The sequence below is a fragment of the Crassostrea angulata genome, chromosome 4, assembly GCF_025612915.1.
Source record: "Crassostrea angulata isolate pt1a10 chromosome 4, ASM2561291v2, whole genome shotgun sequence".
Classification (NCBI taxonomy): domain Eukaryota; kingdom Metazoa; phylum Mollusca; class Bivalvia; order Ostreida; family Ostreidae; genus Magallana; species Magallana angulata.
This window is the reverse complement of record NC_069114.1, coordinates 8,422,851-8,438,809: the sequence shown is the minus strand read 5'-3', so window position 1 is coordinate 8,438,809 and position 15,959 is coordinate 8,422,851. Positions and strand designations below refer to the sequence as shown.

The 15,959-nt window shown below is 34.6% G+C and overlaps 1 protein-coding gene across 2 annotated transcripts in view; it reads right to left on the bottom strand.

Moving 5' to 3' along the window:
- The window catches only part of LOC128179924 (hepatocyte growth factor receptor-like), a 37,607-nt gene extending 27,625 nt beyond the window's left edge, over positions 1 to 9,982 (bottom strand). Inside the window, exons 1-4 of one of the 2 annotated variants that reach the window (XM_052847606.1) lie at positions 9,554 to 9,982; positions 8,453 to 8,597; positions 3,523 to 3,628; positions 3,173 to 3,230 (exon numbers count right to left, since the gene is read on the bottom strand). In XM_052847606.1, coding sequence (XP_052703566.1) covers positions 3,173 to 3,230; positions 3,523 to 3,628; positions 8,453 to 8,597; positions 9,554 to 9,978 — 734 coding nt within the window. In that variant the 5' untranslated portion in view covers positions 9,979 to 9,982. Of the gene's footprint in view, positions 1 to 3,172; positions 3,231 to 3,522; positions 3,629 to 8,452; positions 8,598 to 9,553 lie in introns of those variants that run through there. The other variant, XM_052847605.1, reaches the window with a different exon arrangement.
- Positions 9,983 to 15,959: the final 5,977 nt, after the last annotated feature.

The window sequence follows — 15,959 nt, the reverse complement described above, 5'->3', positions numbered from 1 at the left end:
CCACAGAAAGCATTTTATTGTTTAAATGTAACATAAATTACATAAGGTCGCTAGCTAAATTGAAATAACTTAAATGTTCAATGTGATATTGTAACCTGTTTTCAAACACCATGCATTGCTTGACAGATAATAGATCTTGCATTATATTATTAGCAGTGACAATAAAACACCTTTAATAGCACATGAAACAAGAGGCCCATGGGCCACATTGCTCACCTGAGGAACAATAGGTATGATAAAATCAGCTTAATGGAGTCATAATACAAACTATCTGGACAATGTACAATAATACATGTAGATCCTGTATAAATAAAATCCATTTTTCCCCTGGATATTCTTATGTTTATAATCATTAGTCCCTTTTCTAACAGGATGATTTTATAGTCATATCATATGTTGAGTATTGCAGTTCTCAAATAGATCCTTAACAATAGTTTATATATGGGATATAAACCTACATCAAACTCTGAACCTTCTTGTGAGGCCAAAGAATTGTCCTGGGGCCTAAGTCTTAACAATTATAAAGAATCATCTGGCTGATTAGTTTCTGAGAAGAAGATTTTTAAAGATTTACCCTATATATTCATTTGTTAAACTTTGACCCCCCATTGTGGCCCCACCCTACCACCGGGGATCATGATTTTCATAACTTTGAATCTACACTACCTGAGGATGCTTCCACACAAGTTTCAGCTTTCCTGACTGATTAGTTTCTGCGAAGAAGATTTTTAAATATTTACTCTTTATATTCCTGTGTAAAACTTAGACCCCCAATAGTGGCCCCACCCTACCCCCGGGGGTCATGAATTTCACAACTTTGAATCTACACTACCAGAGGATGCTTCCACACAAGTTTCAGCTTTCCTGGCTATATGGTTCTTGAGAAGAAGATTTTTGAAAATTTCTCGTAATTTTTCATTAATTTCTAATTATCTCCCCTTGAAAACAGGTGTGACGCTTAGTTTTCACAACTTTGAATCCCCTTTGCCCTAGAATGATTTGTGCCAAGTTTAGTTTCTGGGAAGAAGATTTTTAAAGATTTACCCTATATATTCCTATGTAAAACTTCGATCCCCCATTATGGCCCCACCCAACCTCGGGGGTCATGATTTTCACAACTTTGTATCTACACTACCTAAGGATTCTTTCACACAAGTTTCAGCTTTGCTGGCTGATTAGTTTCTGAGAAGAAGATTTTTAATGATTTACTCTGTATATTCCTATGCAAAATTTGACCCCCCCTTTTGTAGCCCTACCCTACCCCCGGGTGTCATAATTTTCACAACTTTGAATCTACATTATCTGAGGATGCCTTCACACAAGTTTCAGCTTTCCTGGCAGATTAATTTCTGAGAAGAAGATTTTTAAAGATTTACTTTATATATTCCTATGTAAAACTTCGAGCCCCATTTGTGGCCCCACCCTACCCCCGGGGGTCACGATTTTCATAACTTTGAATCTACACTACCTACCTGAGGTTGCTTCCACACAAGTTTCAGCTTGCCTGGCTGATTAGTCTCTGAGAAGAAGATTTTTAAAGATTTACCCTATATATTCCTATGTAAAACTTTGAGCCCCCCATTGTGGCCCCACCCTACAACCGGGGGTCATGATTTTCTCAACTTTGAATCTAAACTACCTGAGGTTGCTTCCACACAAGTTTCAGCTTTCCTGGCTGATTAGTTTTTGAGAAGAATATTTTTAAAGATTTACTCTATATATTCCTATGTAAAACTTCTACCCCCCATGGTGGTCCCACCCTACCCCCAGGAGTCATGATTTTCACAACTGGGAATCTACACTACCTGAGGATGCCTTCACACAAGTTTCAGCTTTCCTGGCTGATTAGTTTCTGAGAAGAAGATTTTTAAAGATTTACTCTATATATTCCTATGTAAAACTTAGACCCCCCATTGTGGCCCAAACCTACCCCAGGGGTCAAGATTTTCACAACTTTGTATCTACACTACCTGAGGATGCTTCAACACAAGTATCAGCCTTGCTGGCTGATTAGTTTCTGAGAAGAAGATTTTTAAAGAATTACTCTATATATTCCTATGTAAAACTTCGATCCTCCATTGTGGCCCTATCCTACCTGCAGGGGTCATGATTTTCACTACTTTGTATCTACACTACCTGAGGATGCTTTCACACAAGTTTCAGCTTTGCTGGCTAATTAGTTTCTGAGAAGAAGATTTTTAAAGATTTACTCTGTATATTCCTTTGTAAAATTATGGCCCCCCAATGTAGCCCCACCCTACCCCTGGGGGTCATGATTTTCACAGCTTTGAATCTACACTACCTGAGGATGCCTTCACACAAGTTTAAGCTTACTTGGCTGTTTAGTTTCTGAGAAGAAGATTTTTAAAGATTTACTCTATATATTCCTATGTAAAACTTCGAGCCCCCCATTGTGGCCCCACCCTACCCCCGGGGATCATGATTTTCTCAACTTTGAATCTACACTACCTGAGGATGCTTCCACACAAGTTTTAACTTTCCTGGCTGTTTAGTTTCTGAGAAGAAGATTTTTAAAGATTTACTCTATATATTTCTATGTAAAACTTCGACCCCCCATTGTGGCCCCACCCTACCCCCAGGGGTCATGAATTTCACAACTTGGAATCTACACTACCAGAGGATGCTTCCACACAAGTTTCAGCTTTTCTGACTGTTTAGTTTCTGCGAAGAAGATTTTTAAATATTTACTCTTTATATTCCTGTGTAAAACTTAGACCCCCCCATAGTGGCCCCACCCTACCCCCGGGGGTCATGAATTTCACAACTTTGAATCTACACTACCAGAGGATGCTTCCACACAAGTTTCAGCTTTCCTGGCTATATGGTTCTTGAGAAGAAGATTTTTGAAAATTTCTCGTAATTTTTCATTAATTTCTAATTATCTCCCCTTGAAAACAGGTGTGACCCTTAGTTTTCACAACTTTGAATCCCCTTTGCCCTAGAATGATTTGTGCCAAGTTTGGTTGGTTTTGACCCAGTAGTTCTTGAGAAGGTGTTGAAAATGTGAAAAGTTTACGGACGGACAGACGGACGGACGGACGGATGACAGACAAAATGTGTTCAGAATAGCTTGCTTGAGCTTTCAGCTCAGGTGAGCTAAAAACTTCATGCCATGTTCTGAGGTAAACTAAAAACAACAAATTCACAATACCTGTTTGTAAGGTATCTCCAATAGAAACGAAAGTCAACAACAATAATACCGGAACAGTCTGTAAAATAATAACAATTCAGTTTTGAGACATTTTTCAAATTCACTTAATTTTGAAAAATAAAAAGTTAATAAAGAAAAAATCCTTTTAAAACATGTTTTTAAATTAAAATCTTGCAATAAAATCATCAAATTAATTTACAAATTGCTATAAATACTCTGTTACTTTGGCATTAAATCATTTCTTGTTAAAAAAAATTTAATGATTTTTTTTTATATTTTCGTGTCCTTCATTTTTTCTAGATCATTTTAGTATGAAAACAATGCATTTATGGAGATAAATTTAAACGTACCGATATTTAGAATGACATTTTCTGGATTCTGAGGCAGACCAGTATAAGAGGTAGGTTTAAAATACTCTCCATTTATGAAAACCGAGGTTTGAGTTAGGCTCTCAGTCTGAAAAAATAAATCAATCACCAACTTTATCATGTTTATACTTATCTTAACATTGATATTTAAATATCTATACATATATACAAAAAGATTATCTGATAACAGTTTCTGTTCAAGAATAACTATAAAAACATAGGTAATCACAGATTACAAAGCTCAACAAAAGAGGCATCGATCCCCTCTATAAGACCACTTTGATCATAATACAAGAATATGAAAATCATTGTTGATGATCTTTTATATCAAAATATAAGATATTGTAGCATCGTTAGACACACTATTTAATGATATAAAAGAATTCAAAATTTTATGATACATAATTTATATCAAATATTACAACTTATATGATACAATATAATTTTTTTTTAACATATCATGAAACATTATCATTTCACATATTACATTATTGTATCATAAGATACATAAGGGTATCATATTATATTGTTATATTCAGTAGTATATTCTCACTATATAACTCTATATAGACAAATAGTCAATAACTGTAATATTAGCTCGTCCGAAAAATATTGACCGGTCAATATTTTTTTGATATTGACCAGCTAGGAATAATATCTAGAGAACATTCCCTCTATTTCAAATAATCGCCTCTGATTTGTTGATTCGTAAACGATGACGTAAATAACTCTTCGCGACTCCAAAACAAGGTGACGTCATAATAGACAGTCAGTCAAGGCAAGTAAACAATGGACGCGCAATGCGACGGTTTGCTATCATAACGGATATAAGGATTTGCGAATTACTGTGAAGTAAAATCAGGTAGAACATCTGTATTTTCATTCTTCCGGTCGGCGGAATATCAACAGTGACCGTTTGATGCTGAGGATATTTTGGAAATGAACTTTGCACAAATTTGAATTCTTGAATTCTTTGTTGAGCTGAGAAAATTACGGCGATCTGTTTTCAATTACTTTCTTAAATTTTTGGTTTGTTTCTTCATATAACAAAACAAATGTTGACTGTGTTTTCGGGCAACATTGATTATATTAGCCCCCGTGGGACGCTTCGCGTCGGGCAATATTTCGTCCCTCGGGGGCTAATATAATCAATGTTGCCCTCAACCCCAGTCAATATTTGTATAATACAATTTTATATCAAAAGATAAAATATCATATGATATGATGAGATATGATATTGCATCAAATAACATGATAAATATGATACAATATCATATATCATACAACACAAATCATATCATATATAATCATATAATATACAATATCATATCAAAAGATAAAATATCATATCATATGATACCATATGATATTATATTGTTTCATATCACACGATACGCTGGGGTGTTAAGGAAGCATATGGAATCTGAGTTACATGTAATTCCTGAAATCACAATTCTTAGTTATGTACATATTCAAATATTTAAGAAATGAAGTGTAGACCTAAAACAAAAAATACTGAAGACAATTCTTTCCACAAATTAGATTGTATTACGTACATTTACACATTGATGACGTCCTGCCTGAAAGTTGAATGTCGTGTGAATTTGATCGGAGAGCATTCATTGTAAACAGATTCGAAATATAACTAATCTAAGGACTCTATTAATTTAAAGTATATTGGTGTGATATATTGAGCATTGAACAAAAATGCTGGGAGAGATGTTATTTTTATCAATCATTTGCTTAAAAAGGTACATGTATGTAAATCTGCTTTTTAATTTCCTGGACAGGCTTTCCTCTGTTGTTGTTTATGATGTAAAATCCGACTAGAACAACACTACCCCATATATATTGAACTTCAAATTTTACACTTATCGATAGTTTGATCAATGCTTAAAGTTGAAAAGTGCTGCTAGGATGCTATGTTTTGTGTTGTTTTAATGCAACATACCGTTTTCAGTGCAAAATGTATAAAAGTTGGGAAGGTTTTTCAAGAACCGGATAAATAAATATTATTTAATAAAGAAGAACATGGGATTCTAGCAGTAGTTTTGATCAAACTGAGATGTTTTGCCTTCACTTGGTATGTTTGTTGTATTTTGGAAACCGCGGGGTAGTGTTGTTCTATCTAATTTTGTGTTAAGGAACATACATAAGCTATTTATAGTTGTCATGTGATAACGCACCAATGTGGCAGTAATGCACTACCCGATTTTATTGCATTGACATCTATTTCAAAGGATAATACTAAGTTTTTGGTCTGATTCAAAACAGTTATTCAATTTCACGATTGTGAATATAACAGTCAAAATAAGACGCTAAATTGCCCATATGCTTCTTTACACCCCCACGTAAATATGAAATAATATCATATCATTGACACAATATCATTTAAAACAACATTATATATGATACAATATCGTATCAGTTGAATCAATATTGTTTCATATGATATTATACTGTATCAAGTAATATTATATGATATTGTATTATATGATAATGTATCATATGATACAACACTGTATCATTATAACATGATACAATATCAAAAGATTAGAAGATACATATTAACAAGATATCTGTGAGCCAATGCTCACTAGTGATACCCCCGCTCTGATGTGAATATGCAAAATAAACAAAGTCGACATTTAACAGAAAGCTGGCATCCGATTAGTACAGAAATATATCCCACAATATGGGATGCCTAAACAAATAGTGTGTTAAAATTTCAAGCATCTGTGATAAATAGTTGCTGAGAAATCTTTGAGGAAAATTTGTTTGAAAATTTTGGCTAAAATAAACAAAGTACTCATTTAACAGGAAGTTGATGTCCGATTGGTACAATAATATATCCCACGATATGGCATGCCTTAACAAACACTGTGTAAAAATTTCAAGCATCTGCGATAAATAGCTGCTGAGAAATCTTTGACGAAAATTTGTTTGAAAATTTTGGCTAAAAATAAACAAAATCATTATTTAACAGGAAGTTGACGTCCGATTGATACAAAAATATATCCCACGATATGGCATGCCTTAACAAACACTGTAAAAATTTCAAGCATCTGCGATAAATAGTTGCTGAGATAAATGCGACAGAAATTTTTGTTACGGACAGACAGACAGACACACAAGGGTAAAACAGTATACCTCCTCTCCTTTGGAGCGGGTGTATAATTATATAATATAATACAACATTATATGAAACAATTTTATGATATATTAATACAATATCATTTTATATAATGCAATATCATATGATCTAATGCAAGAAATGATTCATTATTATACTTTTATTATTATATTTTTTACAATATCATAATATGATACAAAATCATATCATATGATAAAATATTATATCATATGATTCAATACAATAAAAAATAGGAATCATGATAATACATGTATATATCATATATCAACAATTACATGTACGAAGCAAGTTTGAGTGAGGAAGGACAAGGTTTTTTTAGCATCCTTGATGATGGAGATCAGTCCCTGTATCTGGGGCTAGCCATATTTTTCAAAACCAAAGTTAAATATAAGTCAGGACAATTTTTTTTTCAAAAGTCAAACCTGCATTTAACCACTCAAAAAACACCTTCTCCAACATCAAGATAATCAAGATCAAGCTCTGTATCTGAAGCTATCTCTATTTACAAACCCATGATAGTTATATTAACTGAAAAAGTATGACTAGGTATGAACACAGATTACTTCATTTTGTAACCAGCTCCAAAACCCTTACAAAATTTAAGTTGTTCTAAAATTTTAAACCTGCCTTGGCATCATAAGATAAATAAGATCACTCTCAGTATCTGAAGCTACGTTACTTTGTGATTCATTTACATATTTAAATCAACCTTGCAAGTTTGAATAAGTACTATTATTTACATATTTAACATATGACCAGCTCCAAAAAACCTGAACCTCCTCCAACATCTATAATCTTTGACTCAGATTCAGCAACCAAGTCTGTGGAGTGCATCATCACCAGATGCATCATTTATGGAAATTTGGTAAAGATTGAACTAATGATAACAAAGATTTGTCCATCAAAGGGCACTTGCTCCAAAAACTTAAACTAGCTCCAAAAACATTAACCTCATCAAGCATCCAAAACCAATGGCTCAGATTCAGCATCAAAACCTGTGGAGTGCACGAGTATTACAAGATGCAATAGCTACCTAAGTTTGGTGAAGTTAGGACCAGTGATAACTTGGATATAGTCATCAAAGGGCACCTGATCCAAAAACTTTCACCCGCTCAAAACACCTTAACCTCCTCCATTAACCTATGGCTCAGATTCAGCATTCAAGCCTGTCAAGTGCACAAGTATCATGGGACGCATCATCCATGCAAGTTTGGTGAAGTAAGGACCAGTAGTAACTGAGATATGGTCATCAAAGGGCACCTGATCCAAAAACTTTAACCAGCTCAAAAAACCTTATTAACCTCTTCCATCATCCAAAACCTATGGCTCAGATTAAGCATCCAAGGCTGTGGAGTGCATTAGTATCACAAGATGCAATACCCATGCAAGTTTGGTAAGAATAGGAACAGAAGTAACTTAGATATGGCCATCGAAGGGTATCTGCTCAAAAGACTTTAACCTGCTCCAAACACTTTAATCTCCTCCAGCATCTGAAATTCATGGCCCACATTCTGCAACTAAGTATATCAGGTCTATAAGTAGGTTGAGAAGCATCATCAATGCAAGTTTGGTAAAGATAGGACAAGTAATAACTTAGATACAGGACCTGCAACAAAAACTTTAACCAGGTCCAGACGCCGACACCGAGGGTATAGCATAAGCTCCCCCGACTCTCAGTGAACTAAAAAGATTATTAAAGCCTTCATTTGTCATTTTGATGTAAGCAATTAATTGATATACACCTGGCATTGTACATACCCTTAAGAAAATATGATTCCATGTCCCGCTCTTTACTTTTGAACCAGTCTTTGAATTATACAATGTATTTATACCAATGCTCCATGCTGATGTTAATTTAACTTGTGATTCACCACTGCTTGAATTTGTAACCTTAAAAAGGTTGCTGCCAAAAATAAACAAAATGATTGGATATATAATGGAAAATGCATTTTTTTTTCATTAAATTAATAAATACATAATGTTCTACATACATGAAGGTAGACATTTAAGCTCATGAAAATATAACTTCTTAAATCTATTATTCCTTTAAAAAAATCTAAATTTAAAAAGTAAACAAAAATTTTCTTTTCACCCGACCAGATTTAGTAATAAAAATATCATTTGAAAGTTCATGAAACAATTGAGATTTAATTGAACACTGATTGACATGCATTAATCCACATAAAAGGTACTTGTCATTCATATATATAAGGAACATACTCGTAACTCCTCTTTCTTAATTAAGAGGCTTATCTAAACAGAAATGCAGATAGTGTAAACATTGTTATGAAGTGATACATGTAACTTACAGTAAATATTTCAGATTCATTCAATGAATATTTATTGAATTTACAGAACTTTAATTTCCGTGAATATAGCACAAATTGACTTTCCATTAGTCCACATATTGCTATTTTCATATGCTAGACCTTTCACCCATCTAAATACCCAAGTATTGGTCCAAGAAACCTTGCATGGTTTTAAAAAATTTGAATCTATTTCAGGAAGTAGTGTACAATTATTACAATATGTTTAAAAAGAATTTATTTTCTCACTTACAATTATAACCCTTTTTGGAGCCCCCATTGTAATCTTAGTGAACATGCACTGTTTCAACAATGTGAAATTTTCACGTTATATTTATTGGTAATGGCACAGATTGAGCAATGTACATATTTACATGTAGTTCTTAAAAAAATAATTCCCAAAAGGCTTTGGCTCCTTAAACGGTAGCTATTCCCCTCCCTTATAAATCCGTTTACTGTCAAGTCCAGCAGTTCTAAAGAAGAAGCCTAAACGGACAGACAAAATGAAATCAGAAAGAACTATGATTATACCATATAGCATAAACTTAAGTACCATTTTGGTGTTGATGCGAAGATCCAGAACGAAAGTCCATAGTAAGTGGACATCTTTCCATTAAGACTTTTTGTAACGTTGGTGCAGTTACCAAGATTGCTGGAAGTGGTTGAAAAATTACTATCTTTCTTTATTCCTTGATGCAGCTCATTCTTAGAAAGGAAATCATCAGCTAGACAGATTTCTTCAACATTATCCAGAATATCAATGTACTGTGGAGATTCCACGATCCCGCTCGTGCAATCGGAAGTGGAATTGCAGTGTGACCCGGATCCACACGATGTTGCACTGACCTGCCCAAGTAGTCTCAGTTCTTTGACATCCGTGGGCTCAAAGTAATTAAACCCGGAAACGGTCGAGTCCACAACAACCAGAAGACAAACTACAAACGATATCCATCTACCAGATTCTTGAAGAATAGTCATTATGATTTTTTTCCCAACGTGAATCTGTTCGTCTAATTTTCTTCCTGGTCAATGGCGGCCTCTCGTAATGGAGTCGCTATCTTATCTCTTTGTGGGCATCAGCTCCCAAAATCTATGTGAGTCATGGTGCTGTCTGTTTCTTAAAAAATGAAACCTGGCAACTGAATAAAAAAGAAAGTATGTAACGTTAAGCTCTGACGAAGATTGTACTTTGAATTCATATATAAACAGGTCTATACAAGCAATTTATTCATGGAACCTTGAATCTAGGGACATTTATCCATTCTTTAAATTCATAGTTACATGTAAATTAATTCACAAAAATGTACAATACACTATATCAAACATCGCATAAGTCAATTCAACAAGCCAAAATCTTCTTAGATTAAGTTTCTACAGTTGGAGTGCCCTCTTGCACAAAAGTCGACATTTAATTCCATTTCACTTCCTGTTTAGAAATATATTTCTTGTTTTCACCACCGCTATTTGTCCGTATCTGAGACTTGTTATGGTGTAATCTTGGGGTTTTAAAAACCACTTTCAGTGTCAATATTTAACATGATGTAAAAAAATGTATAATAGCTAGGTGGATGATTTAATCATTTTATCCAGTAACATTTGCTTGCAATAAACGGCAAGAAAGTGCATATACTTAGAGAATTTGTTTTTAACAATAATAATAATCTCCTGATAGGATACAGTGTAGAATGATAAGACATCTGTACTTGTTGGGCTGCCCTTTTCTATCAAAAATGGTTTGGATTTTTTTTTATGAGAAATCAAAATCATAATTTCTATCCAAATAAAATTGATGTCAAATTTTCATAATGAGATTAGAGCGATTATAGAAAGATGGAAGTATTATAAATATCCATGGTAGTGTAACACTACTAGTGTTTAAAGTGTTTCTTTAGAGAGAGAGAGAGAGAGAGAGAGAGAGAGAGAGAGAGAGAGAGAGAGAGAGAGAGAGAGAGAGAGAGAGAGAGAGAGAGAGAATGTAAGTTAATGTTAATGTATCCAGGGTTGCCAGGGATGCTTTCAATATAATTATTTGTCCGTCCCAACGAGCTCTATATATATAGCTGCTTTATTGTAGTCGTAACTTTCATTCGCAGTTTCCCGGGCCTTCCGAGAGGGCTCGACCTTTTTCGCCTCCTGGAAAGCTGACCCATTCGAAAATTAGGAAAGCGGAAAGCGTGAGAGTTTCTTCAATACCGAGTTTTCCCGTAGAGCAACAGTTGTGTATAATAAAGTTCATAAATGGTACCATTCGTTTTCCAAATCGAGAAACACTGGGTATCTGACACGTACGTGTTTGCACGGACGGTTAGGGGGCTGTCGTGATGTAAATTTTGAATTTACCGGGTGGCAGTAAATACAAAATTTACAACATGACAGGGCACTTGATAAGCCAATTTTAGCAATGCATTCAAAAGATTTACCTTTATGATTAAAAATGTACCAATTTATTAAAATAATTCACAAGATTTTGCGAAATATGCCTTTTATGATAGTAAAATCTTAAAATAGTAAACTTTTATGTACATATATTCAGATAGCGAAAAAAGCTGTAAAATTGCAACATGATTTTGTTTTACAATTCACATTGTCATTTTTACATAAAATCAGTCAAAATTTATTAATAAAATGTATATCAATCCATGCATCATTTCAAAAAATAGTTTCCTTAATTTTTAGTTGAACAATTAATCTGCATTTCCTCAAACACGCAATCAATATGTGAATTTTATAATATGCAAATGTGATCATTGCAACTGGTTGACCAAATTAACTTTTATGTCGTTCAAGGTTTTGGACAAAAACAAACGCTTCATAAAAGCATATGTGCTAGCATGTTCTAATAATTTCTAACAGATCCTGTTGTTGATTTAAAAAATATTCTCAGTACTCCAAGATGTCCGCTTGTAATAATTTAATATAAACATACGGTAGTCTTTACTCCGATAGACTTTGGAAAACAAATTAATCATTAGCTTTATTATTAAAAAATATATGAAAATCCCAGCCGTAAATTACAACTCCTTCTTTCAAAAATGCCCAAATCTGCATGCACAAACAAAATTAAGGTACTATATTGCAAATATGGGGTTTATTAATGATCCAAAAAGGCATTGCTCTCTAGGTGCTAGGTACTTGTAAATTTATTTCAAAATGGCGATAGCCTACATAAGAACGTAATATATTACATGCGCATATGTCATTAACTTTAGCTGTGATGGTTTTATCTTCCCATAAACATACCATATACCACAGGTAAGTTCTCGCCTAGAAGTTTTGCGCCGAATTGTACAGAATTCAATCTTATTACATGTATAGGTGTATGCATTTGTATCACAGCCTCTTAAGCTTGGAGGGGGGATCTCAACAACACGGCAATTTAAAGGGACATACATGTACGATAGATACAGACAATATAAAGCTCCTCAATCTTTGGATAATAGAAAAAAGACTTCCTCATTCCACTGGACCGGCTTTGATTTGACGAATTTTGTGACTTTTGTAATATGGACACGTAATACATGTGAACAACCCCCCCCCCCCCCAAAAAAAAAATATATATATATAGTGACGAGTACCGAAATGTACTTTACTATACCCTCCACTCAAACAAATGTTGACGGGTTCAACACCAAAACGTCACAGGTAATTAAAATTCGATTCCTTGAATACAAGGGAATAGCAAGGTGTGTGTGTGTGGGGGGGGGGGGGGGGGGGCGCTATCCGTGTGGAAAAGAGGTACAATGTAATCTAAACATCTACACACGATCACAATCTTTGGTCTGACTTTATCTTAGCTGCAGCCAGTAGATTGACGCTATATAAATACAAAGTAAAACAGCTCTCGGGAACGTACATGGTTTCCAAAATATTCGTTGTCGTCACCCATTCATTGCACGTTATTTGTTCAGATCACGTGTATAATCACGGCATGTATAGAATTACTTCTTAATATAAATAACATAATTGAATTTTAAAGCCCAAAGTCAAAGACGAATGTTCTCTGTTTGGGAATATTGCATAACATTGTACGTATATATTTACAGATATAGAAGCGAAACTTGGTGCATGCATATCGATATAACCTGTTGTGCAATTCTGTAACGGTCGTAAAAAAATCACATTGTACAATTCTTTATATATCATCCAATTATTATTAATAAATAGTTTTAAAGTAAAGTGAAAGAGTACAAATGTACTGGCAACCTCTATACTTCTATATATACACGTACATTGTATGTCTATTACTGTTAAAAATAATAATTAGTACTGATTTTTTCCCTGTGTCATCATCAATATAAGATCTGAAGGTGTAAAGGGAGAATACTCACAAAAATGGTATGCAAATGGCAATAAATGATTTTTTTTTTGTTTTACAGATAAGAGCTAGCGCGTACTTGTACTTACATATAAGCAAACGTACAAGAAAAGGAATATTTTCATTTTATTTAAAATAGCAAATTGAAGAAGAAAAACCTTCGTTGAATGAAATAACGATAACAACGGATTCTTGGCAACGACTGTATAACATAGGTGTATTGGAAGATAATTAATCGATCACCAATCGTAAGTTTGTGTCGACTTCTTACTTCCCTGTGTGTTGTAAATTCTGGCGTTATTTTAGTTCGATGGCCGCGTGCATCCTGATCTCACGGATCAGAGAGCGTTTTTTTTCACATGATAAATCTAATACTGTACAATCAAATGATAAATGAAGTGACTAGCCTAAAATTATATCTTTTAAAGGAGTTACTTCCTATCTACCACTTTTTTTTCCTTTTTAAAAGACCCTCAACATAAATCAAATGTATGTATACAGCCATAGGAGAAAAGCTTCTTTTGATATGCGTGAAGAGAAATACATCAAGAGAGGGGTTCCGAATGGGGTGTCCTTTTTCTTAAAAAGTAATGAGTATTATTGGCTCATTCAGACTTTTACGGACATTATTGGCCATGAAGACCTCTACACCTCTTGAATGTGAGGTAACTAAATAAAACTGAAAAGAGTCCATTTTTTATAACAGATAAGTATTTTCTTCCCTCTTTATATCTTACTGGATTTGTATTAATTGGGCAAATTTAAGCTTGTCATAAAAATTAAAAAATAAATAATAAAAAATGTAGATACACTACATATATGTATATGTTTATTTTTTTCAGAAAAAAAATTCAACTACTACTATACAATATATTGATCAATGCAGCGTGTTTTTCGTTTTAAATTTTAACCTCGTCTTACATATGTTACATAATATTCTTATATTCATCGACAAGGACGTCAATTAAAGCGTGTATGTCACTTAGTGATTACTTACTGCTAGAAAATTGTCTGCACTTCACGGTTTTGACCACTTACACTATGAAACACTGAATGGACCCTCGAGAAAGAGACAGTGTGTTATTGGAAAGTATTGTCATCTCGAGTATATACATATAAACAAGTATACTGTATAACCTTACATCTCTCTTGATCTCAGAGAGAGAGAGAGAGAGAGAGAGAGAGAGAGAGAGAGAGAGAGAGAGAGAGAGAGAGAGAGAGAGCGGTTTCAGTGTAACAAGACCCCGACATAATAAGCTATTCCTCTTTCATATCATTAATCAATAGCATGGCCTTTTTTTTAAACCCACACCTGTGTCTGTCAGTAAAATAACTGATGTAAATAATGTTCTCATAATACTGATATACATATACTTGAGGGAGGAAAAACTTGTTTTTTTAGTTAAGTAAACACCTTACTCTCAGGTATGCTTAAATCACAGTATCATTATTCAGATTTGATGGCAAAAGTCTATGATACCTGTACGTAACCCCCCCCCCCCCTTTCCCCCGGTGAAAACTATTTCACAATAAATTGACGCTTCCTGTGGAAAATTCTGAACTAGGTCTGAGATGCTTTGGAGGAGACAAATTTTCACAAAAGAACTTACCTCCCCGTCTCCAAGTGAATGGTTTGTTTACATCACCTGTCCAGGTAAATCGAACACAACAGAGATAATTCGGTCCAGTGTTGCTTCTCTTGCCTCCGAAACCTTTGGAGCAGTACTCGGGGACGTGAATGACTAGATTTATTGACGAGATCAGTACAGTCACCTAACTTTCCGCTGTTTAAGCCCTGTTTTTTCTTTTCCCCGGAACATTTACTTCCTCGTTGCTGTTAACGAGTTCACACTGTAAACACTGAATCAGTCGGCGTTATCGGACTCGGTGGTCTATTTTGGTTTGTCAAAAGGTAGTTGGATTCCCGGCTCTTTAATTTTTAATCAACGAGCGAGGGAAATTCGAATTCCGAAATACTTTAAACCTGTAGCTGATACGCTTTATGAACTTGTAAAAGTATGTTAATACATGTGTACAATATAAACATTTGCAGAGAGTGCAAGTAGCATTGACAGACACACTTCAACAAATAAGATATATATCATTTTATTTTAGGCTAACTACTTACAGCAGCTGTACAATGCATGTGTGACCAAAGCATCAACTTTAAAGTCAGTGTTTAAATAATTTTTCTTCATTTATATTAAATACAATCATTATATATGGCTTCATGGGTGGATCGATGGGGGGGGGGGGGGGGTGTCAGGGGATCCACATCCCCTTGAAAATTCAAACTTAAAGAATTAATCATATAAGTATTTTGTTTATAAACAAGACCACAATGCAAGTAAAATACTGAAAATAGGCATCAACCTTCCCTTCTCCGAGCTACATGTACGATCGAGGGCACATACGGCCGATGCCTACCCCCGGTGCAAAGCGGATAAAAGTCCCTGACTCCTGTCGGCTGGGACACCAGTCCATCGCAGATAATCTCCCATGCAGTGTAAGCCGTGTACAGCTGGGTTTGAACCAGCGACCTTGGGTTACTGTCTTAACGCCTGTAACCACTGCGCCATGTGGACCACGATACACCCCACCCCCTAGCCGCCCCTCGCAGTACCCATTGGCAAACCTATTAATC